Consider the following 26,790-nt stretch of genomic DNA (forward strand, 5'->3'; position numbering starts at 1 on the left):
GGGGCAGAGGAGTGAAGCCCAGCTGGCAGGGATGGAGCAGGGACGTGAGCTGCTGAATGCAGGAGGCAGGACAGGGTGGGGGACTTGCTGTGCCCACCTCTGAGCTGATGCTGGGGGTGGGGGCAGCTGGTTGCAGGGGCTGTGAGTCAAGAGCAGTAGTGGCCTCTCTACAAGGGGCCTGGGCAGGAACTCACAGGCCGGGCCCCAACAGGCACGCACAGGCTATGCCAGAGGTCCAGTGTGCCAACAGTAGCTGCATAGCCTCATCTCCCCCCGGCAGGGCTCACCCCAGGGGCTCTGCAGTACACAGAGGACAGGCCTGGCACCCCCTTTTGCTAATGACCCGTTTATTGAGGTCTGAGAACAAGCACCAGCCCCATGGCCCTCCTGGGGGGCTAGGAAAAGTGCTACCCTGGGCACTAGCCCTCCAGTGGCTGGGTGTGCTGGTGAGGGCGGGGGCGTGTGCTCTGTGCAGGGGCCAGGCTCGGGGGGGGGGGGGGCCCAGAGCTGGGCTGCCCCAGAGGGGAGGGCGGGGACTCCTCGCTGCAGCCTGCTCTTGCCCGACTGCCACACTGTGGGCTGGAGTGAAGAAGAGAGAAGGGGGAGCAAGCAGCCCCCCCTCTCTCTCTCAAGTTCTGCTGCGTGTGCCTTCCCCATGGCCCAGCCCACCTGCCCCCTCTGTGGGGCCATGCAGGGCTGGGTCTGGGCTGGCTGGTCCCTAGGGTTGCTGGATGCTTCTGTGATGCCTGGGGTGTGAGCTCCCCCAGCTAGGGTTGGGGATGCTGGGGGCGGCTGCTGGGCCCATCACCAGCACAGCTGGCCAGGGCAGTACTTGTCAATCAGGGCCTGGTAATATGGCTTCAGCTCCAGCACGTCGGGCAGGTCCTTGCACTTGGTGTAGAGATCGAACTTGCTGCAGGGAGCAGAAAGCAAAGGCTGAACCCTTCTGCTGCCCCACCCCCAGGATCTCCCAGGCCAGCACCTTGCCCCCTTGGAACAGGGCAAACAGCCCTTCCAGCAGCACTGACCCACCCCCAGCCCCTGACCTGTACCAGGGCTTGCTCTCTCCAGCACTCCCTGGGGGCATGAGGACTCATTCCATGGGCCCCCCACGCCTGAGCCCCTCCCCAGCCAGCAGCCCTCCAAGAACGCTCAGCTCAGCCCTAGCCCTAGCCCTAACCCCAGCCCCAAATGCCTTGCTGGCTGCAGGCTCCCTAGGTTCACCCCCATCTGAAACCCCTGTGATTGCCAGACTGGATGGGCTCCAGTTCCTGCCTCCAAGGGGGGTGCAAGCAGAGCGGGGGAGGGGAGGCTCTCCCATTGGGTTCCCTCCTGCTCTCCAGTGACTGGAGCTCAGCTCAAGCCGAGAGACTTAATTGCAGAGCCAAAATGCGTGGGCGTTAGTGACCCCGTGCTTATTGCCCAGGTGATGTGGCCGCAGCCTGGGTGAGCTGGCCCTGGTGGGCTCAGTGACCATGTGGCAGTGAGTTCCGCAGGTTCCTGGTGCTCTGGCTGGAAACACGTGTTTCCTTGTGCCGGCTCAGGCCCTGCGGCAGTGCCCATCCTCCCCGCCAGGCACGCACTTGAACTCCTTGACCCAGGGCAGCATGTGCAGGTCTTCGCTGCTGCACAGGTGCATGTAATCCCCGCCCGTGTGCCAGGGGTAGAAGGAGTGGAAGCGGATCATGTAGAAAGCCTGCAAGAGAGGAAGCAGGGGGCAGGGGCGCTGCCGGTAGGGGGCTGCTCTGTAGTCCCTGGAGCCAGATCCCCTCTGGTGCCCCCTGAGCTGGCTTTTGGGGCCAGGGCCCCAGAGATCGGCCCTGTGCCAGCGGCGTGTGGAACCGGAGGACTGGCCTCTGAAGGCCTCTTGCTCCAGCAGGGGGCAGCATAACCCCACCCCTAAAACCCAGGACCCCTCCCCAAAGCAAACCCACTGACCTCCTGCGGGAGGGTGAAGTTGTTGAATTTCATGACTTTGTACATGTACTCTAGGGGGAGAGAGCAGAGCATTACCCCACAGGCCCGTCCACTCCCCTTCTGGCAGCCGCCGGCCGATAATGAACCTGCAGGGAGGCGTCCCCCCTTTACCCGCCTGCAGCTCCAGGAGCCCAGCCGATGGGTGCCCAGCCAGAGGCAGCAGGGCCCAGCCAACACAACCGCCCGTCTCGGGCAACGTTAGCCCCGGTGCCAGGTGCTGGAGCTCCCATTGCAGGAGCTGCCTGTGGTGAAGGGACAGCAAACCAGGGCAGTGGTGCTGCCCATGAGCAGGGGGCCAGGAGAGGGCAGAACTCCTGGGTGTCTCGGTGTTCCAGACGGTGATTTGCGGTGGGACCTTGGGCAAGTCTGTGCCTGTGGGCAGGGGATGGGCAAGTCATGCACTGCCTACCAGAGCCCCTGTTGGCTGGCAGCAGCAGTAGGCTTCTATCCTGTGTGGCCAGCTGCCTGCAGGAGGTGGGAGAGAGACTTGCCCCCGGGGCTGGGCCAGGGCTGCTGCAGGGGAGGATCCTGGTTGCACTACAGTCGTGAGCATCCCCAGCAGTGTTCTGTTGCTCTGATACGGAGCTCCCCAGCAGAGGCTGGGCGGGGGCCACCGGCTGAAGGACTAGTGAGGTGGGCTGGAGGCCGGGCCCAGCGGGGCAGGAGAGGGTGGAGGGTTGGGGGACGCTGGTCCTGGGGGAGAGGGTGAGCAGTGGGGGAGGACCCCCGAGAGCACGACAAGGGGGAGCCGGCCGGCGGGGGCTGGTCCCAGCGCTGCATTGACTGCACTTGGGAGAAGCCCGAGAAGCAAATCCTGAGCAAGGTCTGGCCCTCAGGAGCCTCCCCCCACCCAGGCACCCCCTTACCGTCATGGCCCCAGGACATCAGCACGTTCGCCAGGCCGCAGTGAGGCTGGTAGATCCCATACTGTGTGCTGCACAAGAGACAGCTGGTCAGCAGGATGCCGGCTGGGCCCCAGCCCGCCCTGCAGGCGCTCCGGGGCGCTGGCGTTGGCGTGGGCGAGCAGAGGAGAGGAGGTGCCTGCAGACGTGGGCTGACTCAGCCTGTCTCATTGCTGGGGAAACAGCCCCACACCTCCCTGTCTCAGGGGCATGAGCTGGACCCTTGGGGTGCAGCTGTGCTGGGGGGGTGGCTGACCCCAGTGGCCCTCACCCCCGGCTCTGCTGCATCAGCCTGCAGGCAGCAGGGGGGCCTCGGGGGCAGAGTTGTCCCAGTGGGAGGTTGCCCTGTCCAGTGCGGTGAGCCTAGAGGGCACTGGGATGAGCCCCCAGGACTGTGGCAGGGGCATGGGGGACTCACTTGTATTGGGGGCTTTTTGTGTCGGGGTTGTCGTGGAAGGTGGAGCTGCTGAAGATGACGGAGTCCTGGACCCTGCAGCCCACAGGAAATGTGTCACCCACCACGGCCCACTGTGGAGAGAGCGGGAGCGAAGGGCTGGCCAGCCAGGGCCGAGTGGAGGGCCCCCTGGCCTGGCTCTGCCTATGGCCCCTCCGGTGGGCAGCTGGGGGTGTGATCCGGGTTCTTGCAGGTGGCGGACGCCGCCTTGCGTTTGCCACCTGTCTGCGTTAGCTGCCCCAGCCCCGGGCTGCCTTGGTCCTACACACACCCCCTTGGCTCTAACCGAGCTGGTGCTTGGCCCGTCTTGCCAGCTGGAGCTGCCTGGAGATGGACACGGCCCCGCAGGTTCCCCCTGCAACAGGCCCTGGGGCTGGTAGGTGGCCTGTGAGCAGCCGGCCTCTTAGGGCATTGCCCTGCCCTCCTTCCCCTTTCCTGGCTGGTTCCCGGGTGGTGAGCAGGGGTGCCTGCCCCTGCCTGGAGCTCACGCTGCAGCTGCTCACCTGAGGCTCCCCAGCCAGGGCCAGGATCTTGCCCAGGTCATGCAACAGCCCCACCAGGTGGAACCAGTCTGAGGGAGAGAGCAGGGAGGGCTCAGCTGGACTGGGGGCGGCCATGGCTGGAGCCACTCGGCACCACAAAGACCCACCCCGGTTTCCAGGCTACATCACACGGAGCGCCGAGGTACCAGCCTGCCGCCCCCCCAGGCGTTCCCTGCATACCAGCGGGCCTGCAACACAAGCCTTTCCGGCCCACCGGGGATGACGACAAAGGGCCTTTGTGCATCTCTTGAGACCCGTCGGGGCGAGCTGCCCTGTTGGGGCGCGGCAGCTCGCACCCAAGGGGCGTCTCGAACCCTGTTGGGGCGCGGCAGCTCGCACCCAAGGGGCGTCTCGAACCCTGTTGGGGCGCGGCAGCTCGCACCCAAGGGGCGCCTCGAACCCGGAAGGAAGGAAATATTAGTCACCAAAATCAAACAAACTCCCTAGATTAGGGCCCAGGTGGTAACTTTCCCCGTGTGACATGCACCAAAGCGTGTTTTAAACTGCTAATTTCTGGCCCAAACAGGAGGTGCCACCGTGGGCTTCAGGCCCGGCTGGGGAGGGGCCCCCTTTTGGGTCGGGTTGCTGCTTGCGTCAGAGGCAAACCCCAGCACCCAAAAAAAAACCCGTCCCCCACTGAGGTGGCCCCAGCTGAGATGCCTCGCTCCCCCGTGCTCTATCCTGACAGGCGAGGTGGCCACAAGCGGCAGGCAGGCCAGACCAAGGGTCAGCGCTTCCCATGGGCCAAATTAACTCTTTTGGGGTCCAAGGGTTAGGAGAAGTCCAGAGCTCTGGGGCGAGGCCAAAAACGAGGGGCTCAACATCTGGGAAGGGGCTGGCGGGGATGACTGTGTGAGTGGGGGACTGGGTGGCAGGTAGAGTGGGGAGGGGCTGACTGGGAGAGAGGGCTCAGGACCAGGCTGGGGCGGGGGGTGAGTCTGGGGGGAGGGTGAAGGATCAGACTGGGGTGCAGGGTCTGGCTGGGGGCCATGAGGGGATGGGAGTGTGGGGCCGGGGCACGAGGAGAACAGTGGGGGCACTTATCTGGCTTTGTGTCCCGTCCCCCCCCCACTGCTCCCATTAGCCATAGATCTGCCCCCCACTCCAGCGCATGGGAGCAGCCGGGAGCCTGCCAGGCACCGCGCCCCGGGGGAGCTGCGCTTCACAGTGCCTCTTGCTCTCCCCACAGCCCAGGTCCAGGGGAGTGAGGTTCAGCCTTCTCCCACCCCACCCCAGCAGGAAGCGGGCACTGCCACTCCCACCTTGCAGGGGCGGGGGGGGTGCACCAGTGCAAGGCGGGCGTGGGCCAGGAGTGGCCGAGGCTGGCGGATTGCAGTTTGAGAATCACTCCTGGAAGCTGAGCGCTGGGGCAGCCGCCCCGGGGAGAGGCAGGGGCCTCCCGGCTGCCCAGCAGCTCCCCCCGGCCGGCAGCACCTTGCTGCGGGTGGTGCACGTCCACGCACAGGACAAAACTCATTCCGCCCTTGGCTGGGAAAAGGAGCACGCTGGTCCCCACCCCCCCCAGCGCTGCAGAGACCCAGCCAAATCCTGCAGCCTGGTCTACCTTGGTCAGGGTGGGCCTGCCGGATGCCCTCGGCGGTCTGGTATGCATGGTAGGAGTTGGGGAAGTCCACGTCCGGGTCCGACTCATCCACAACCTTATCCAGTAACTCCAGGGCCTCCATGATGCTCATTCTGCGCTGGGCGAAGGCCCCGTACTCTGCATTCTGGGGAGAAGGGGGCTTGTGTGGCCCAGCTCTGAGCAAGGGGCCCTGCCTGCTCCAGGGGCCGGGAGCAGCTGCCGTGGGGGGGGGTCCCAGGGACTGTCTGGGGAGCCGCTTGCCCACTGCAGTGTGGTACTGGGGGAGCCAGGCTGCTGCTGGAGAGTCAGAGCCCCTCAGCCTGCAGCGTCTCGGGGCTGGAGCTGCAGTGCCGCGGGGGCATAGGTGGGGTTCAGGCAGTGCCCAGGGGACGCACCTTCTTCCGGACGAAGTCCACGGTCTGGTGTGTGTGCATGAGCAGGTAGGTGTTGTACACACGATCTAGCAGCGGCCCGGCCTGCAACAACACGCCCTCGTTCAGACGAGAGCCCCCCCGCCCCTGCTGCAGCCCCAGCCGTGCCACCCACCGGGAGAGATGGAGCCCTGGCTGGGGGGTGCTCCCGGCTATGCCAGTCCCAGCCTCTCCCAGCAGGGGGCGCTGGCTGGGGGGGGGAGCTCCTGGCAATGCCAGTCTCGGCCTTTCCCAGCAGGGGGCGCTGGCTGGGGGGGGCTCCTGGCAATGCCAGTCTCGGCCTTTCCCAGCAGGGGGTGCTGGCTGGGGGGGGGGGTCCCAGCTATGCCAGTCCCAGCTTCTCCCAGCAGGGGGCGCTGGCTGGGGTGGGGGGAGCTCCTGGCAATGCCAGTCTCGGCCTTTCCCAGCAGGGGGCGCTGGCTGGGGGGGGCTCCTGGCAATGCCAGTCTCGGCCTTTCCCAGCAGGGGGTGCTGGCTGGGGGGGGGAGTCCCAGCTATGCCAGTCCCAGCCTCTCCCAGCAGGGGGTGCTGGCTGGGGGGTGCTCCCGGCTATGCCCAGTCCCAGCCTCTCCCAGCAGGGGGCGCTGGCTGCGGGGGGGGGGAGCTCCTGGCAATGCCAGTCTCGGCCTTTCCCAGCAGGGGGTGCTGGCTGGGGGGGGGGGGGGTCCCAGCTATGCCAGTCCCAACCTCTCCCAGCAGGGGGTGCTGGCTGGGGGGGCTCCCAGCTATGCCAGTCGAGCCTTTCCCAGCATGGAGCACTGGCGTGGGGGGGGCTCCCGGCTATGCCAGTCCCGTCCTTCCCAGCAGGGTGCACTGTGGGGAGCAGGGCAGGAGCCCTGGCCAAAGGAACCCCCAGACCTGAACACCCCTGGTGCCCCAGCAGGCCATGCGCTGGCTGCTCCCAAGGATTGCAGCCAGCTGGTCAGAGCCCAGCAGTTCAGCAACATCCGCCACTTTGGCACCTGGCGCCAGGCAATGCTCCTCGCACTGGGACCCGCCTCCACCGACACGTGGGGCCCGATGCCCCACACCCACAGAGCAGGTCCCAGACGGCCTGTGATGGGCACTGGGTGCTCACCGTGTAGTTCCTGTAGTCTGTTTTCAGCTTGCCATGCTCAGCCCCTGCCTCCGGCTGGCAAACTTCAGAGGGCTCTGCGTCCTAAGCAAGGGAAGGCGTATGAAGCCCATAAGGCAGCGCCCTCAGCCCTCCCCCTGCACCCCCCCCGCCACCGTCTCCCTCCTAGCCCTGGCCATGTCACCCATAGCAGGGGCCATCGCTTCAATAGGCCAATGCGTATGTCCAGGCCTCCTGCCTGCCTGTGTGCTGGCCGTGTGTTCAGCCATCGGCCCCACTGGCATCAGCATTAACAGGCAGCACTGGTACCACCAGGAGAGGGGGAGAAACATCTTTTCAGAGCCGGGTGTGCAGAGAAACGGGTTGGGGGTGATCCTGCAGGACCTGCGTAGCCTTGTTACTGGCTTCAGAAAGTAACGTCCTCCTGTTGTTTGTGTCCTGTACAGTCAGATCCCGGCATTGCCTGGGGACACCGCTGACAAAGGCCGGGAGCAGAGCAAACAAAATAACTTTACTCAGGAGCCTGGGCGCATTTAAAACAGGGTGCTCCAGGTTTCACTTGTGACACAGCAGCCACAGAAGACACCAGCGGGGTGGGAGCTGGTGGCGCGGGGAGGGGGCTATTTATGTCTGTGCGGGGCTTTAGTTTATTTAGACTTGTACTAACTCCTTCAAAGAGCAGTTTTCTCCACAAATAAGGAAACGTAGGAGGCATGACAGATACACATCGTAACTCATCGTTCCTCTGTTACTGACCCTGTCGGCAAGTGGCTAACTTGTTTACAATTGGATGAATAATATAAATGCACATTGTCATAGCTAGATAGATAGAGGGGGTGGGTGGGGATAGATAGCTAGATAGACAGAGGGGGTGGGTGGGAGGGGCAGGCAGATAGATCGAGGGGTGGGGGTAGATAGAAATTTTTATTCCTTTGTTATTTTGCACATATTTATTGAGATTTTTGCCACTGCTCTTGTACAATTGTTGAATCAACTTTGTTTAGAGTAAGAGCAATGGCGTACAGAGCATATCTTCTTCCACATGTGAGTCAAGGCATGAAATCTATATTTAGTCACGGATTTTGATGCTTCCAGAAGGATAAATTCACAAACTTTTAAAAAAAAAAATCTCATTTTTCCCGACATGGCCCTGGGCACTGTCAGCGCACATATGACCCAAAGAGACCCCTAGGGGAGGGAGGGTATCATAGGCTCCCACAAAGGCTTCCAGAACCATTAACTCCACTGGTTGGACCAAAAGCAGGGACATGCAATCTAACAGTGGTGTCTAATTTGGACAATCTCAGAGGTAAGGGGACCTGGAAGCCACTCAGAAATATGCCTGGGAAGGCACAGAGATGTCACTACTTAAGTCATAAGCACAGGAGAATGGCCATACAGGGTCAGACCAATGTCCATCCATCCCTGTCATCCAGCGCTAGAAGCTTCAGAGGCAACGAACAGAACAGGGAAATCATTGAGTGATCCACCTCCTGTTGTCCAGCCCCAGCTCCTGGCAGTCGATGTGTAGAAACAACTAGAGCACAAGGCTGCATCCCTGGTCAACCCCCCACTGATGGGCCTATTCATCAGGAACTTCTCTAATTCTTTCCAGAACCTGGCTTTTCGCTTTACCACACAAGCTGATACACCCGTTAGGCCCTGAGGTGCTACAGGACTGCTTGTTACTTGCGACGCTCCAGACTAACACAGCGACTCCCTGGAGGCTTTTTTGAAGCCTGGTACCCTCCTAGCCTTCACAACACCCCACAGCAATGAGTTCCATGCTTAATCGTTGCAGGGGGTGATGACACATCCTTTTGTTTTAAGCCTCTGCCCGCTAATTTCTTCACGTGACCCCAGGTTCTCATGGCATGTCCACAGGTAAATAAGACGTCCTTCTTTACGCTCCAGCCCAACCCCCGTTCCCTCCCTCCTTAGGCATCTCTTTGCTACGCTGGACAGTCCCAGCCCTTTCACGCTCTCCTGCGGAAGCTGGTTGCCCTTCTCTGCACCTTTCCCAGTTCCAAGGCATCATTCCTGGGATGAGATGACCAGGTCTGCATGCACCATTCAGGGCGTGAGCAAACCATGGATTTATCCAGTGTCACTCTGGTGTTTCCTCTCTTATTACCTACCCATTTCCGGATGGCCCCTAGCAGTTGGCCCGGCTGGGTGGCTGGGTCCTACAGATGTTTACGGGGCTCGCTGTTTTATTTTTGGCTGAATTTTGCCCTGCTCTGCAAAGGGGAGGAGTGTGGGGCCCCATATCCTCCTACCCTCTTGCATGCTGCTCTAGGGTCCCGGACATGAGGCCGGGAGCTGGACAAGTGCTCCTGGTACTGCCATGAGATAGGGCCGAGCCCTGCGCTCTGCCTGCCCCTGGCATCAGGACACGACAGCTCTGGGAGGTCTGTACAGGTGGGAGCCAGCAGGGCCTCGTTGCACAGGCTTGATCGGGGGGCGGGTCCGGACACCCACTATCCTGCAGCATCTGAGCATGTGCAGGAATGGGGGGTGCAGAGCCAGCAGGGTCCGTGCATAGGGAAGCAGCAGGATCTCCTTGCGTGGGGTCCAGCAGGGGCCAGTGGGGCTTGCCCTAGTGCAGGGTCTTGTCTGCACACAGAGGATCCAGGGGTCTGTCTGCATATGGGGGGCGCTGCGGGGAGAAGCCCAGCTCTGCCTGGTGGGGGAGGTATTGCGGGGCCAGGGAGAGCACACAAGGCACTGGAAGGAACTGTAGGACCAAACCCAGCAAAGGAAAGTCTCAGGGACACCCCAGGAAATCCGTCCGGCCTGCAGGACACTGAAAACCAGCCAGGCCCCAGCCCTGGTGACCCGACATTGGAAGAATCGGGAGCCGGAGGGCAGGGGAGGGGACAGGGCAGACAGGAGCGACCAGCTGACTTTTCCTCTGCTGCCCCTAGGAGCGCGAGCCCAGGCCAGCCTGCCTCTCCCTACTCACCCCGCGAACGACCTTCATCCCGGCTCCAGGCTGGGCAGCCCCAGGAGGAGGAGAGCGCGTGAGGAGGGGAGCTCTGGTGTCTCTGGGGCGGGGGCCGGCGTCTCTCTGGGTTTATAACCCCCCCCCAAGTTACGCAAGGAGGGCCAAGGACTGGCCAGAACCTGCCTGGAGCGGTGCTGACCCAGGGCGCAATGAGTCACCAGTTAACTAGCCCTGGGCCAAACGCTCCTTGCTTGATGGAGGCAATTAATGGGTGAGCTGCTGCTGGCTGGGGGGAAGGGGAGAAGTCCTGCGGCTCATCCAGAGAACCCTTGACCTCTGCGTCCCTGGGAGGCGCAAACAAGCCGTGTCCCGTGCCCCAGGCGGGGGGTGGCATAGGCAGCCCCTCGCGCCAGCGCAGGGAGAGCCCAGCCCAGCAGAGCCGGTCCTGCGGAGCCAGAGGGAAGGTGAAGCTCCACAGCGCTAACCCTGCCGGCTCTGTCGTCCCCCCAGCCCTCCCCCACGTCCTTTCTCGTGCTCTCTGCTCAGCACCACCCTGTGGCCTGGCACATGAGCCCCTAACCCAGGCGTCCTCTTTACGCCCTCCCAGCCCAGCGACCAGTGGATCTGCCCATTGCTTTCTGCACGCCAGCTCCAAGAGCTGTCCTTTCCCGGCCAGGCACCAGCTCAGCCTCTCACTGTCTGCCTCCTGCCAACGCCCTTTCCTCCGGCGTTGACAACGGCAGTCCAGCCCCACCGGCGTCCAGGCTGCAAGGACCGTTTGCCTGTTGGCCCTGTCACTCCTGCCCCCCTCTCCCCTAACTGCCCTCTCGCTCGCACAGCTCGGCTGCGTGGTGGCAGCCGAGCCTGCCCTGGGGGGTGATGTCACTCTACCTCTCCCCGGCTAATTAAACCAGTAGGAACCCCTGGCAGAGAAGCATGTCTGCAGCTGTAAGGGTATTTTGTACCATCATCGCCAGTCCTGTGTGCAATGGGAGCCACCGGGACAAGCCATCTTTCTGCTGGTCTCCCTGCTCAAGGGGTTAAAAACAGTCCCACCCTCAGGCCAAAGCTTATGCCAGCCTGAGGGCGGTAGCTCAGGCTTCATTCCCTATCTGACTCCCCACTCTGATTGGCCCCTGGCATCAGCCTTCGTCGCCCCCACGAGTGCCGTTGGGCTCTCCCCCCCGATGCCCTTCACGTGCAGGAGGGGCTTCCTCTGAGCCCCCTCAGAGCCACTTCCTCAGCCCCTTTCAGCACCTCGTCAAAGCTCTCTTCTGCCACGGCGCCTGCGGGAGATGTGCCTCAGCTCCTCGCTTTGTTCTGTGAACGTACAGCGCCTGGCGCAGTCGGGGCCTGGCCGCAGACTCCACTTGCCGGACGCAACCGTCGCATTGCTGAGAGCTGGGGGCAGCACTGGGATGGGGAAACAAGCGTGTGAGATGCCCAGGGGCTGGGCCACCCATTGTTCTGGGCGGGGCTGCATGTGGGAAGGCAGAGCAGAAAACCCCAGGACCGCAGAGCGAGCAGGAAGGAGCAGCTGCAAGCACAGGGGCTGGCTGAGCCTCACAGGAGACACACGCTCTCCCAGCTGCGAGCAAAGGAAGCCGTCTGCTGCCGCCTGTTTCCTTCTGGGCTCAGAGCTCCAGCACTGGCTACGCTCTTTGGAAACAGACAAAAGTGCCGCAAAGAAAATCCCCCACCCCAGGGCTGCCGGCGGGGACGTGCCTGGGCCACACGGCTGGCTGGTTGGCTGGCCACTTGGGTCAGAGAGAGGCAATAATACAAGCAAAAGCCAGTAACACCCCCGGGCTGCCTTTGGGCAGTCTCAAAGCCTCGGACAAGGGCCCTCCCAAGAGGCTGCTCAGAACCAGCGGCCAGTCACAGGGGCTTCCAGGCCAGCCCCGTGTTCAGCCCTGGATCTTTGGCCCTATGCTAGGAGCAGAGACTTTTGAGTAAATTCCCCTTCCGAAGCCCAATGTGAAACCAAGCTTCTGTCTCACCCGTGCGTCGCTCACACACCTTACCCCACTTCTGCAGCCAGCCACTGCCCTCTCCCGCCCCATCGCCACCCACAGCTCTCTGCCTGACCCCGGTAGACAGCCTCAGAGGGGGAGCCGCGTCATTCTGTGGCTTCACACGCACACAAAACGAGCAGTCCTGGAGCACCTTAAAGACTCGCAAGGTGACTTGTGAGGCGATGAGCAGTGGTGGGGTCACCCACCTGGACTTGGGGTCACCCACGAAAGCTCACGACCTAATAAATAAACTTATGAGTCCTTAAGGTACTCCAGGACTGCCTGTCTCTCGTCTGACTGCAAGCACTCGATGGCTAGAGGGCGGTGTCTGGGTTTCTAATGGCCCAGCCCTCCGCACGGCTGGGCACCTGATCTCTTTCCCAGCCAGTGCCCTGGGGCCCGGGCCCAGGACCAGCTGTGGTTTGGGTTTTGAAGCTGGAGCTGGCTGCTTAGGGCTGAGATGCCTTTCTCCAGCTGTTTTGCCCAGGAAGAGAGGAAGCCTGGCCGGGAGTGGGTGCCCACGCCTTGCTGCTGTTGTTGATCTGCCTTTGTGCAGCGTTGGAAACATTCCCTTAGAAGCACAAGATGTTGCCGGTGGGTCTCTCTGTCCCAGGCTTCCTGCCTTCCCAGAGGGGGGAATAGCTGGGATGCCTGGGATGTTTCATGTTACCAGCTTTCCCTTCCAGTGGGCAGCCAGCCCAGCGAGGCAAAGGGCAGTGGAGCAGAGAGGACACTGATTCGGAGACAACACGAACTGATTCTGAGGCCAGAAGACAGATCGGCCCAGGAGAGAGAAACTGAGGCTCTGCCCGGGTCAGCGAGGAGAGATGGGTGAATGTCGCTGCCCCGCTTGCGTCCCTCGACCCGTTCTCGTCTCCGCTGCTATTTCTAACCTGGGCTCTGTAGAGTCTTGTATGCAAGAGAATGCCGTAAGGATCTGGGCCTGAGAGCGGCACAGTCCCTTGACCTGCATGTCCCTTCCCGTCAGTTCTGTTCCGTCGTGCGCCCAGGGGGCAGTCAGTGTTCCTTCTCAGCTGAGCACTAGGCAGCCGCCCAGGAGAGATTCAGGGGCTGCCCAGCTGGCTCACACAGAGCGGGTAGCGTGCATCTCTATCGGTGGTGCAGCTCCGCACACACCTTTGGCGCACAGAAAAAAATTTATTCCACACATGGATAGAAAAAAAACTAGTGGGAACCCTGACAGCCGTGATGCCTATGCAGAGAAATATCAGAGAGGTCGCCGTATTAGTCTGGAGCTTTGAGACCAACAAGAAGTCTTGTGGCACCTTATAGACTAACAGATAGCTTGGAGCATCCGCTTTCGTGGGCAAAGACCCGCTTCATCACCTGATGCTCCAAGCTATCTGTTAGTCTATAAGGTGCCACAAGACTTCTACACAGAGAAAGTGGCCAGACCTTCTCCATTATAATGCTTTTCAGGCGCTAGTGACATCACCGACCCGTCAGGGGTTGGGTTGGAATTTCCCACGCTAGGCGTCGGCACGAAGGGGGTCTTGTTACAGTTTCGGCTGACGCGGTTCAGCCCTGCCTGCGACGAGAGGCTGGTTTGCCCATGTCCCATTTCCTCACGGACGTTTCGTTAATTTGGAGCAGGGCATCGGGGTTTGCCGGGTACTTCGCTCTCATGTTGGAGGGGTGCCCTTGGCTGTCCCCCTGCAACTCTGTCCAGGTTTGACCCAGCGACAGCCCTCTGATGGGCACGTGCTCGTTAGACTCCTTAGCTAAGGTCTCCCCAGGCTCACCTGCATCATGGCTGAATCTTGCATGGGCCACCGCCCAGAACAACGCATTCTGCTCCACCCCAGAGCCACAGGGCCTTGCAACTGCCTCAGGCACCAGAACAGAAAGCAGGGGACTCTCTGCCCTGTGCTCTCCAGGCCCTCACAGCTGGGCCCAGGCTGCAGACAGAAGAGGCGTACAGGGAAGTGGAATAAAAAAGCACCAGACCAGAAGAGACTCCTTATCAACAGAGATGTGGAAGGTCGTTGCAACTAATTACACTGCTCCCTTGTGCTAACTGTCCCCCTCCGGGGCGGGGGGGCCGCCTGGGGCTTCACACAATGGGCTTTCTCCTGTTTCAGGTTCTAATTTCTTTTGAAGGGCGTAAATTACAGCCACGAAATCCCGCGTGAGCAAGCAGTCAGGCTGCAAAGGCTGGCCCATTGCTGTTAGGCAATGGCAGCATTCAGGCAGGGCCAGGCACCTCTAAATGACCCGGGGGCATGTTAGCGTTTGTGAAGCTGCTGTAGCTACCCCAGAAGGTGGCGTTCGGGGAGGGCATGCCTGGCCTGGGTTACGTAACCCTGGGGCTGCCCCCAGCGGGTGGCGGATACCTAGAGCTAGCAGTGATGGGGGATGCGGTAGACTCCCCATGGGATCATGTCATTCACAAGTGTCGCATGATACCGAGGGGGCTGAATCAAGGCAGCCTTACTACTGGGGTTTCCTCCCTTCCTCCCGAGTGCCGGTCTTTACAGCCATAACAGTCTTTCAAGGCAGGTTTCGCCCATCTCACCCACTCGCTACCAGCACGGGAAAGCCACGTGGCTCCCACTGGCCCCGGAGGGTTCAGTTTCTGCCAGCAGATGGACCAGGGGGTCCCTGGAAGTGTCACCCAGGAGAGGATCAGGTGCTGCCCAGCTGATTAGCAGAACGCCCACAGCCACCAGCCTGTGTCTACGGATGGTGCACATCTGTGCGTGCACAGAACAAAATTTATTCCACCAGTGGATGGAAAAGGGCTGTCGTCCCAGACGCGTGGAGCAGTGACTGCACATGCAGGTATCTGGCTGGGTGGAGGGGCTGCTCAGGAAGGAGAGACAGCAGGAGGGTGGTGGTGGGCAGGATGAGCCACTTGAGCAAGAGGAGCTGGTGGGCTGGGAAGAGGATGTGGGACAGGCCCAAGACGGAGCAAGGCCCAGGGAGGGACGAATGAGAATAACTCACAAGTTCTCCCCTGGACTTTCCCAGCTCAGCTGTCGGTGGGTTTGATCCTGGGTCCTGGCCCCACTGACTCTTCTTCCTGTCTGGCCTCTCTGGTGCAACTCTGCCGCAGCCCCTCAGGCCAGACCCTGACCCCCCCTGGCTTCCCCAGGCCCGTCCCCACAAGAGCTGCCTATGGCCCGCGTGCCTAATCCACAGCCCTGAGCTCTCCGCTGAGCAGAGATCTCTCTGTCCTGCTGCCACCCTCTGCTTTCCCGGCTCCCGCCCCACGCACCTCGACTTCTGGGCTTCCCAGGGCCTCAGCCCTGCCCGCAGCCTCCCGCCAGCCCTGTCCTCACCTCACTGGGCCAGACCGGAGGAAGGCCTGACCAAGGTGGGGGGATGGGACCTAGACTTCCCAAGGTAACGCCTGGTGCCATCACATCCTGTTGTCATTGCCTGATCCCAGGAAGGCGGCATGGGCCAGTGGTGCAAATCCCAGCTGACACTGACACAGGGGGAATCGTGATAAGTGACTTCTTGCACACGTGCGTCAGTTTCCCCTTGGGTAAAACAGGGCCAATGGTCCCTTGCATGGGCTGGGGTGAGGGTCAATACACATGTGGCTGATGCGCTGTGGCAGTAAATCTCTAAGCAGCCAGCGAGCCGAGACAGGAAAGAAGGATGAGCCCCGGGAACGTGTGCAAGGAAGGGACCTGTCAGCAGAGGGCACTGCAAGCTCAGGGGAGGGGGTGGTGGCCTGGCGTGGCCACTGGGGCACGGTGGAGTTATAGGACACGCTGCCATGTGCGGCCCCACCACTGCGGCCCTTGCGGCGATATTACCTCTTGCTCCCCCCTCCCGGAGTCACTCACGCTCTGCTCCACGGGCCGGAACCAGGGGCACCTCCCCGAGTCCGCCCTCCCGCCAGCGCTCTGCTGCCCTTGCACCAAACCACCTGGAGTCCGTATCTTAGCCCAGTTCTTCCTAGAATCCCAGCAAGCCAGGGCTGGAAGGGGCCTCAGGTGTCTTCCTGGCCTCACTGCTCTGGTCCCTGGTCCGCGCGGCTGCCAGGCGCTGCTGACACAGCACTAGCCTTGGGTGGGCCCAGAGCAGGTTTCTAACCCTTGAGCCTTCTCTCACCCTGCAGGGATTGTCGCAGTCCTGGGAGGGGAGAACATGGCTCTAGTATAGACAAGGCGCCGCCACCCTTACTCTGCCCAGCTCCTCCTCCTCCAACTTGTTTGTGCCGGATCAGGTAGCCGCACACCACAGCTCGCACTGGCTGTCCCAAGCGGGGGCGCTGCTTGTCTGACAGGCTTCACAAGGACTTGGGAGGGACCGAGGGGTGCCACCGAGGGCAGCAAAGCCCTGCAGGCTGGCGAGTGAGAGAGGAAGCCTGAAGAGACAGGAGCAGCCCCTTTGGGGGTCTCGGGTCCACGTAGGGAGAAGGGGGAACGCTGGTAGTTTACCCACAACTCACCCCCTCGTGGAGGCCAAGCTTGCAATGGTCTCCAGCCTTGGGCTGCCCATCCGGACTCACCCACTGTTGCTGGGTGGCCAGCTCTGAAAGGCCCATTATTAAAGGGCCCGTTTATTCTCCATGCTCCCAGGTCAGCACGTCCTGTGCAGCTCTGATCGCACCGGAGTCTTACCTGCGAAACCACAACACCACATGTGTTCTCCATCCCGGCTGGGCCCTCCTCACTGCGCATGAACCAGGAGGAACCCAGACGGACTCTGTGTCAAAGACAGTAGGACCAGGCCCCCATTGTACTGCTGAGGTACAGGCACGTGGGCATTCATGGGCACAGTTGATGTGGCACCACCAGCTGGCAGTTCCCAAACAAGCTGGCTTCAAAGCAGGTCACCAGGGAATCCCTAAAGTTGAGTCAACAGTGTGATGCTGTTGCAAAAAAAGCAAACGTGATTCTGGGGTGAATTAACAGGTGTGTTGTGAACAAGAGAAGACCAGTCGTTCTCCCGCTCTACTCTGCGCTGGTTAGGCCTGAGCTGGAGTGTTGTGTCCAGTTCTGGGCACCGCAGTTCAAGAAAGATGTGGAGAAATTGGAGAGGGTCCAGAAAAGAGCGACAAGAATGATTAAAGCTCTAGAGAATGTGACCTATGAAGAATGGCTGAAAGAACTGGGCTTGTTTACTTTGGAAAAGAGAAGATTGACGGGGGACATGATAGCGGTTTTCAGGTATCTAAAAGGATCCGCGTCTACACGTGCCGGCTACTTCGAAGCAGCAGCGCCAACTTCGAAATAGCGCCCGCCACGTCTACACGTGGCGAGTGCTATTTTGAAGTTGACATCGACGTAAGGCAGCGAGACGTCGAAGTCGCTATCCCCATCAGGAGATGGGAATAGCGCCCTACTTCAACGTTGAACGTCGAAGTAGGGCACGTGTAGCCGATCCGCATCCCGCAACATCGAAAGAGTGGGGTCCACCATGGTGGCCATCAGCTGAGGGGTTGAGAGACGCTCTCTCCAGCCCCTGAGCTCGATGCTCACCCCATGCAGCAGCCCCTTAAATCTCCCCACCCCCTGCCTTCCTGTGCAGGAAGCTGAGAGAGCGTGCAGGCAGCAGCAGTAACACATGGGCAGCCTGCACGCCTCCCTGCAGCCCAAAGACACCCGCCCCCCGCTGTGATGGCCGCCCGCCAGCACCCCAAGCGCCCCCAGGGCACCCCTCCCAAGGGGAGCCAGGGATCCCAGGCTGGCAGCCAGCTGGGGAAGAGGCAGCGGGGCCCCTCCTGGACGGAGGCCGAGCTTCGGGACCTGCTGGGGCTCTGGAGTGAGGGGGAGGTGCTCCAGGTAATGGGGAGCAAGAGGCAGAACGCGGATGCTTTCGCTCGGCTGGCCGAGGGCCTGGCCGCCCAGGGTCACCCTGCCCGCACTCCTGACCACGTCAGGAGTAAGGTCAAGGAGCTGCGGCAGGGTTACGCCCATGCCCGGGCTGCGACCAGCCGATCTGGGGCCGCCCCCGCCACTTGCCCCTTTTACAGGGAGCTCAGGTAAATCCTGGGCCCCAGCACACCTCCTCCCCTCCGGCCACTCTTGACACCTCAGCTGACTAGCCCCAGCAGGCCCCGGAGGCAGAGTCTGCCCCGGAGTCAAGCCCCGCCCCCCAGGGGCCCCCCCAGGAGCCCACTCCGGGATGCCGGAGGAGGAGGAGGGGGAATCCTCCTCCAGAGACGGGGGGCTCCACATCATCCTGGCTTCCCGGAGCTCCAGCAGGGCGTCCACCCAGAGGGGGTCCCCCGTCCGTGGGAGCAGAGCGTCAGGTATGTACCCCCCGGTGCACACCCCCGGGGTCGAGGGGCGGGGACAACAGACATGACCAGGGCCCTCCACATGCGCAGATGACCATGGCCCCAAGGACAGCAGTGGCATGTCCCTCAGAAGAGTGCATCAGCCCCTGCCCCCCCAGCAGGACAGTGCCATGCTGTGATGGAGTGGGGGATACCTGTGTGTATGTGAGTGGCTCACAGAGGGTGTGGGGCTCCTGCTGAGGGTAACCTTAATGACCAGGTAACACCTTTGTACTGCAGACAAAGGAGGAGGTGGAGCCTGAGGGGTTTGAATTGGAACTGGGAGTTGGGAAGCAGTTAGTCTGGGCTGGGAGAGAGAGAGAGACAAAGGAGGGGGCCAGGCCCCAGCTCTGGGGGCCCGTCGGGGCCTCCTCTCCCCAACATGGATTGGACTGGCTGTCTCTGCCTGCTGTACTGACTCCTCTGTACAATGCTGTGTCCTGTCGGCTAATAAACCTGCTGTTTTCCTGCTGAGTGAGAGACTCTCCTGCCTGCAGACAGGGTGCAGAGCTTGGGGGACCCCAGAACCCCATCACACACGCCCCATCCCTGGGGCTGGGGGGAGCGGAACCTAGGGTCCCCCAGGGGGAGGGGGTGGGACACACATCAGCAGCAGCAGCATCTCCCGGGGACGGGGATGGGGAACCAGCAGCAGAGGGGTGGGGGGACAAGGGCCACGGCTCGGGGCGCACACTAACGGCTGGCTCCACTCTTCTGCCCCCCCGTGTTCCGCAGCTGCACCATTGGAGGGCCCAGAGAGCGCCAGCGAGGTGTCAGTGGTCCCGGAAAGCCCACCGGGGCCATCGCTGCAGGCCAGCCCCTCGGTGGAGCACCGACCAGCCAAGCCACCACCAACAGAGGACGGCCACAGACCCCCAGCTGCTCGCGACCCTCCGGCGTCAAATGGAGGTGTTGGAGCGGCGCCTGCGGGTGGACGAGCGGCGCCTGCAACTGCAGGAGCGAGCGCTGGCCTGGCGCCAGGAGGCATGGGGGGCCTTTATGCGCATGTTTGAGCGCATAGCAGACTACCTGGCCCCCCATGCCGCGCTGCCTGCCGCTCTGCCCGCCCTGCCCGTTCCACCCGCCGCTCCACCCGCTGCTCCACCCGCTGTCCCACCGCCGTCCGCCACCGAGGGGCCCTCCGCCGAGGGGGACCTGGGGCCTGCTGACACCCGCCGGACATATCTGCCGGTTCGCCCGGCCCCCAGCCAGCCTCGGCCAGGGCTGAGGCCAAGGCGAGGGTCGCGCCCGCCAATCCCAAGCACTGGACAGTAGGGGGGTGCAGGGCCCAGGACGTGGCCCCCCGCTTTGTACATATCCCCATTATTTTGTATATAGTTTGTATTAGACCCCTGTTATTTTATGATACCTGCCCTCCCATGTGCATAGTTCTCCCCTTGCTTGTGTTCCACTATTTATCATATAATATATATATATTTGTAGTAATAATAAGAGAATTCACCATTTTGTGGTTTCAAGAACAACAGGTCTATTTTTATTTGTAAGAAAAGTTGGGCGGGGGGTGCTCTTGGGTGCTCTGTGGTGTGGGCGTAGGGGCAGGTAGTGTTGTGGAGGATGGGGGGGGGTGCAGTGGGGGGCCTGCCAGCGTTCACTCCGCGGCCTCGTCGAAATGGGCCTGCAGGGCCTCCCGGACCCGGGTCCCCTCGGGGTCGACCTGGCGACTGAGGGCAGCGGGTGGCTGCACATCGGCCCTGCCGGCCTCCACAGCCCAGCCCTGAAAGAAGGCCTCCCCCTTGCTCTCCACCAGGTTGTGTAGGGCGCTGCACGCACCCACAATCTGGGGGATGTTGGTGGGGCCCCTATCAAGGCAGGTGAGGAGACACCTCCAGCGCCCTTTGAGGCGGCCAAAAGTGCGCTCAACCACCTGGCACGCATGGTTCAGGCGCATGTTGAAGCGCTCCTGGCTGGCTGACAGGTGGCCCGTGTACGGGTGCATGAGCCAGGGCCGGAGGGGGTACACCGTGTCTGCAACGACGCAGAGGGGCATGGTGGTGTCCCCCACAGGGATCGCCCACTGGGGGATGTAGGTCCCCGCCTCCAGCCGGCGGCACAGGCCCGAATTCCTGAACACCCAGGAGTTGTCCAGCAAGTGGCCCCGGCTGTCCACCAAGGCCTGGAGGACCACCGAATGGTAGCCCTTCCTGTTCAGGAAGCATCCTCCGCTGTGCTCCGGAGCTCAGATGGCAATATGGGTCCCATCCAGAGCCCTGAAGCAATTTGGGAAGCCCAGGGTGGCAAACCCCACGATGGCAGCATCCGGGTCCCCAAGCCGCACGAGCCTGTGGAGGAGGAGGGCATTGATGGCGCGGACGACCTGCAGGGGAAGGACATGGCAGAGCACCAATGAGGGGTGTGCAGGGTGTGTCTGGCCCTACACCCCAGGGCTGCCCTCCCCCAGGTCCTCTTACCTCCATGAGGACAGCCCCGACGGTGGCCTTGCCGACGCCAAACTGCTGGCCCACGGATCGGTAGCTGTCTGGAGTGGCCAGCTTCCAGACAGCGATGCCGACCCGTTTCTCTACCGTGAGGGCACGTCGCATGGGGGTGTCCTGGTGCCTGAGTGCGGGGGTGAGCCACTGGCAGAGCTCCAGGAATGTCTGCCGGCTCATGAGAAAGTTCTGGAGCCAGCGGTCGTCGTCCCACTCGCCGAGCACCAGCCACTCCCACCAGTCGGTGCTCGTGGGGTAGCTCCACAGCCGGCGGCATGTGCAGCGGAGGCGGGGGCAGAGGACAGCAGGGTCTGGGGTTGCTTCCTCCTCCCCTGGGGGCAGCTCCTCCTCTGTGGCAAGGATGTGCTCAGCTGCCTCCTGCATGCCATCGAGCAGGGCGAGCACTGCTCCTGCAGGGGCGTCTGGGTGGACCTCTGGCTGCTGCTGCTGCTGCTGCTGCTGCTGCTGCTGGGGGTCCATGACTGCGTTGCTCGAGGTGTGCGTGCCTATGGCTCTGCAGACCGTGTGCTGTGCAGGCTGCATGTGTCTGGGAGGGGCCCTTTAAGGGACCGGCTAGCTGTTGCCCCGGAAGTGCTAGTCCACCCTGTGACCCTGTCTGCAGCTGTTCCTGGCACCCTTATTTCGATGTGGGCCGCTTTGGCGTGTAGACGCTCCCCTGCAGCACCTACTTCGATGTGGTGCTGCCCAACGTCGACGATGAATGTCGACGGCACCAGCCCTGGAGGACATGCAGACACTATTCATCGAAATAGCTTATTTCGATGTCGCTACATCAAAATAAGCTATTTCGATGTAGCGTTCGCGTGTAGACGTAGCTAGGGTATCATAAGGAGGAGAGAGAAAATTTGTTCTTTTTGGCCTCTGAGGATAGAACAAGAGGCAATGGGCTTAAACTGCAGCAAGGGAGGTTTAGGTTAGACATTAGAAAAAACGTTGCCAACTGTCAAGGTGGTCAAACACCTGAATAAATTGCCAGGGGAGGTTGTGGAATCTCCATCACTGGAGATATTCAAGAACAGGTTAGATAGATGTCTGTCAGGGATGGTTTAGGCAGTACTTGGTCCTGCCATTGGGGCAGGGGGCTGGACTCGATGGCCTCTCGAGGTCCCTTCCAGTCCTAGCGTTCTATGATTCTATGAGGGGTGACTGGGTACACCACCCAGAGAGGAAGATGGGCTTTCTCTGTGGAGTCACAGCTGCTCAAATATCCCTTGGCGATCAAAAAGAAAGAAAAAAGACATTCTTGCCGTGTGATTGGGAATCCCCAGGCGGCCCTGGTGCAGACAGGGTTACGCATTCTTTTTAACTGATCGCATCGGCCGCTGAATGTTGAGGCGATGCTGCAGGGTTAGTTGCAGTGTGGTTCTTAGAAACAGCATTTTCTCTTCAGAGGGTTTGCTGCCTACGACTCCGGCGGGAAGAATTTCTTTGGTGTAGAATTGTTGTCTGAGGGACACCTTTATGTTAATATTTGCTGTGCAATTACATAGACGTGCCTGGGGAAACCAGGGAGACAGGCAAACATCAGCTGTTTGGAACAAAAAAGCAGCCGTGTAGCACTTTAAAGACGAACAAAAGACGAACAACCCCACTGGGTCTGTCCCACGAAAGCTCATCACCTAATAAATTATTTTGTTCGTCTTTAAAGCGCTACACGACTGCTTTTTTGTTTTGATAGACTTCAGACCAACACCACTCTCTCTCTGTCACCCATCAACTGTTTGGATTATTCCCGGGGAACAATTTTGCAGCTGACTGTAGCATTTTGCTCCTGGCTAATCTGCAGAGGAGACTTTGATTCCACCAGATGGGCTCATCAGATGCGATTGCCCAGTGACTGCTTGTCGGAAAAGTATTTCATCCAACTATTTGCTATTGCAAAATGAGCTTAGCATCTCCTGCTCCGGCTGGCTCAGCTAGGTGACACGCTGTTGGTTTGGCTCCTAGGTTGGATGTTGCCCAAACCACAGTGCCCTTTCAAGTGTGAAAGGTGACTCAAAGCAGGCAACAGATGTCACAGACCTTCTGCCTTGTTTCAGTTCAGGGCCAATGTTTGTGAATGCTTTTTGGCGCTATCTTCTCAGCTCTATAGCAGCCGGTTTATTGCCGTCCTGTCATTCCAGCGAGGCGCTCAAAACAGTCCGGCAATGAGCCGGAGAGAGAGACATTGGCTGCAGATCAGATTAACTGGCGTTGTCAGTGTATGGCGGAGGGCAGGAGGAGCCAGCCAAGGCTGGAACTGGCATGAAAAGAGGCGTGTGTTTTGTTTTACTGCTAATGAGTGGCCCTTCCACAAAGAAGCAACCGCCCCAGTGGGGATTAAGGGTTTAGCTGCTCCCCGGCGGCTGTGAGCTCAGACACGTGGAGTCACAGGGCCGGCCTGGACTCTAAGGGAGAGCCCCGGTCGTGTCGCTGAAACGTGGCACTGCAGCTGAGTGCTCGGAGCTGGCGGGGGGGAAGGAGAGCTCGGCTGCCTTTGGCGTGCACTAGCCAGGCCATGCTGCCTGCCCTGGAGCTAAGACAAGTGCCCAAGTGGTCTGGCTCCTGCCATGTGGCCCCAGCTGGCTTCTTTCCATGGCTGGTTCTCTCTCTGAACTACCCAAGCAGGCTGGGAGCTGGGTGCAGGTGGGAAAAATCCCCGGCTGCAGCTCTCTCCAGGGAACCCAGTCAGAGGCTGCAAAATCCCCAAGCTACAGCCACAGAGAAGGCTGCCCTCTTCTTCCTCGAGCGGTGCCATTGGGCGGGGGCGGCCTGCCTCAAACGCGATGAGGAGCACGGTGGTGATTCGGGGGGAGGGAAGGCTGCTGGGATTGGGGTGGGAGGGGCAGGCGCAGAAGGTGGCTCCAGGCAGGATGGGCGAAGGGCAGTGGTGGTCCATCTAAGACGTTCCAAGGGTGGAATAAATTTTGTTCCATGCTCCAAGGCATGTGTGGATGCGCATGACCACTAGGAACAAGGGCTGCCGGCTGGGGGCGCTCTGCTACCAGCCAGGCGGTGCCTGACTCTCTCTTGGGCAGCCGTCCAGTGCTCAGCGTACAGGGAGGAGCTGCTGGTAGTGCCTGTCTATTCCAAGGCAGTTGCCACCACGCCAGCCCTGCCAGGTCCCACTCTCACCTCTGCCTCCCCCTCCCCACACCTGTGAAGTTACGTGGGGCTGGATCCTTCCGTGCTGGGGTATTAATCCCCACCCCACCCGGTTCCACCACCCCGGGGTGTTGCTTTAGCACCCAAGGGCCCCTAGCACCCAGCAACCAGGAGAGGAAAAGCCCTTGGCCAGTGCCACGCCCTGCTGGTGTAGCACAACATGCGTCGCCCCTGCACCTCTAGCTGTCCAGGAAGAGGGGAGCTGAATTTCCTGGGCAAACTTTGGGGTGTCAGGGCTCCCCGGGGAAACGACAGGGTGGACGAGAGCTCCCTCGACCATGCGGCATTCTGCTGTCCCCTGCTGACAGCTCAGGGGACCCCTGCCCCAGCTCCTGCACACACACTCCTTTGTGGCAACTGGGCACCTCTGTAGGAGCGAGACCCCTCCTCCTCGCACGGAGCTGCTGCCCGGTCACTGCCTGAGACAAGCACGGAGCAGGTGCAGGTGGAACCGCTCTAGTCCGGCATGATGTCAGTGAGCCAGGCCCCCGCTTACTGTAGGTGTGGCTCAGTTTCCCGCGGTCCCATAAGGTTTGTTTGCAAGGCAGGACTGGGGGCTGCAGTGTTCTGGGCTGTTCAGCTGTACCAGGCTAACCAATATGGGTTCTCCAGCCACATTGAGAGGCCCAGAGCTTGTCTGCAGCCAGACTAAAGCGCAGCAGCCGGGAACTGTGATGTGACAAGTCACAAACTCACAGCCCATCGACAGTCCAGTACAAGGGTGTCACACCGGGCTGGTACGCAGCCGACCACACCCTAGTGCCACCCGCTGGTACACAGATCTCAAGATGGGTAAAGAAAACCGAGTTAACGGCATTTCGCCTGGCGGGCAACGACCGACCAATGGCTGAGGTGGAACCACCAGTCTCTGATGTTTGTCTTCACTGCTCTACTGTTTTCTGTACATTCTCTGTCTGGTTTGTAATTGCTCCTGTCTGCTGGATAATTAATTCTGTTAAATGTAAATCGGTGAAAGTGGTGGGTTGTGATTGGTTAGGCAATTCTGTTACCGTAGGTTATTATTGGTTAGTACAATTGTACTAAAATAATTTGTCAGGGTGTAGCTAGGCAGGACTCAAGTTTCACTACTTGAGCTGGGGTCCAAGAAGGAAAGTGGGGAAAAAGAAGAACAGAACATTTGGCGGGGGGCAGAGAGAAGAACAGGACATCAAGCGGGAACACCTTAAGGAGGACTCACCCCCAAGACTCCCCCACAAGACCCTGAGGTGCGGCAACCAGCATCCAGAGAGCGACTTTGTCTGTCCCAACAGGGGAAGTCGGCCTGCCGGCCTTATCAGGACTGGCGAGCGTGAGACTGGTGCTTAGCAGGCATTCTGCTTGCTTGGCAATTGTAAATCAACAGAGAATGAGAATATTCCTGTGTGAGGCTCTTTCAGTGGCACAGACCCTGCACACCGCAGGGAATTACGCCCTGAGCCCTAGGAACCGGGGAGAGGTGGGAGTTGAGGTGAGCAGGGTCACGCCTGGCACCCTGCGGATTGGGTACAGGTGTGCGTGTCCCTGAGCGTGGGAGGGCTGAGAAATCTCTGCGGGTAACAAGCTGTAATTCACCCCAAATGGCGTCTCAGAGCCTGGGAAGTGGCGGCAGTGCTGGTAACGCACTCGCCAATACCGACCTCCTGTTGTCCAGTAAATTCCTCCTCCAGCGGCAGTCAGGTCCAAGGGTGCCGGACAAGAGGGCTTCGACCTGTCTCAGGCCTGCGAGCTGGGAAATGCAGCCTGAGCCTGGTACAAGCCGCAAGCCCCACCCAGGTAACGCAGGCCCAGGGGTTCCTCCTGTCCAGTGCTTTTGGGGAGCTGAGCCGCCCTTTCCTTCCCCCTGTGCAAATGGTGGAAGTGGAGATGCGACCGAGCTGCCGCCTGGGTTGTCCTTATGTCTCTGTGTGCCCGACACAGCCCAAGCACCTGCAGGGCAGCAAACTCAGGAGTTTGGGGGCAGGGCAAGGAGTCTGGAGGGGGAGCAGGTGGAAGGGGGAGCAGCGCTTCCTGCCAGAGCTGCAGGCTGGGAGGCAAAGCAGGGGGGCAGGCGGTTGGGGGCAGGGAGCTAGGGAGGCGGCAGAGCAGGGAATGGAGACGTGGGGGATTGGCTGCCCAGGGGCCCGGAGGTGGAGCAGAGGGTCTGGGGGACTGGGAGTGGGACGGAGAGGTGGAGCAGGGGACGGGGTCCGAGGAGCTGGGGCATTGGCTGGGGGGCAGGGCACAGCAGTGGCCGTGGAGGTGGGGCTGCTGGAGGCAGCCTGGTCCTCTGGCTGTGCTCAGAATGCCTGGGCTCAGCGTGGGGCTGCCCCAAACACAACGGTGCTCTCTGCGTGTGCGCCGGGCGGCTCCGGCTGATGCTTACCGAAAGGCTGCCCGGGTAGGAGTGCTAAGGACGTTTTCCGTCTCGGCTTAACGGTTCTGTGGTCACCACTGTGGGGACACACAGGGACACGTCCCAGGAGCAGGACACGGAAGGCTCTGGGGCAGAGAACAAGCCAGACCAGGGAGCTGAAAGGAGCTGATCCAGGAGAAGAGTGGCGCTGTGTCCTGGACAGCCCAGCACGCGGACAGGAGGGCTGCTCTGGGGCAGCTTTCCAGTCCTGCTGACAGAGATGGAGCTGGCTCCAACAGCCGGGAGCCACCATGAGACCGACTCAGCCTGGATGTGTGGTGCGGCAGTTCCCAGGGGACTAGACGTTGGGACCATTCACGATGGGCATGTGGTGGGTGTGGAGGTCCAGGCCAGCGTGGGAACCTGTGAATCCCCGTCAGTTCCTTTCCTTCCCAGGTCATAATGTTCCTTTGAACGTTTGTGCTGCAGTTCTGATTGATTGCCCTGGAAGTCCCTTGAGTACGAGTAATTTTACCAGGTGTCCTGTATTCAGCCGAGGGAAATCAGGTCATGCCGGCTCTGAGTTACTCCAGAGAACACTTCCCCAGCTGTTTGGCTGGGGCTGGGAGGTTGCCAAAATACTCCTGGTCTGACGAGCC

General features: G+C 60.9%; 1 protein-coding gene across 3 annotated transcripts; it reads right to left on the reverse strand.

Annotated features, from left to right (window-relative positions):
• Positions 1-330: 330 nt before the first annotated feature.
• MIOX (myo-inositol oxygenase) lies at positions 331-11,214 on the reverse strand. 3 transcript variants are annotated; one of them, XM_074984236.1, is made up of 10 exons: positions 11,168-11,214; positions 6,967-7,047; positions 5,853-5,933; positions 5,440-5,602; positions 3,837-3,904; positions 3,298-3,407; positions 2,844-2,911; positions 1,939-1,988; positions 1,584-1,696; positions 331-913 (listed from the first exon to the last, which is right to left on the reverse strand). In XM_074984236.1, the coding sequence occupies exons 3-10, from the start codon at positions 5,889-5,891 to the stop codon at positions 805-807; spliced, it is 720 nt and encodes a 239-aa protein (XP_074840337.1). In that variant the 5' UTR covers positions 5,892-5,933; positions 6,967-7,047; positions 11,168-11,214; the 3' UTR covers positions 331-804. The 3 variants fall into 3 exon arrangements, with proteins under 3 accessions (XP_074840337.1, XP_074840336.1, XP_074840338.1); XM_074984235.1 differs by lacking the exon at positions 11,168-11,214 and adding an exon at positions 9,929-9,999; XM_074984237.1 differs by lacking the exons at positions 1,584-1,696; positions 11,168-11,214 and adding an exon at positions 9,929-9,999.
• Positions 11,215-26,790: the final 15,576 nt, after the last annotated feature.

This window comes from Carettochelys insculpta, chromosome 1, assembly GCF_033958435.1.
Source record: "Carettochelys insculpta isolate YL-2023 chromosome 1, ASM3395843v1, whole genome shotgun sequence".
Taxonomy (NCBI): domain Eukaryota; kingdom Metazoa; phylum Chordata; order Testudines; family Carettochelyidae; genus Carettochelys; species Carettochelys insculpta.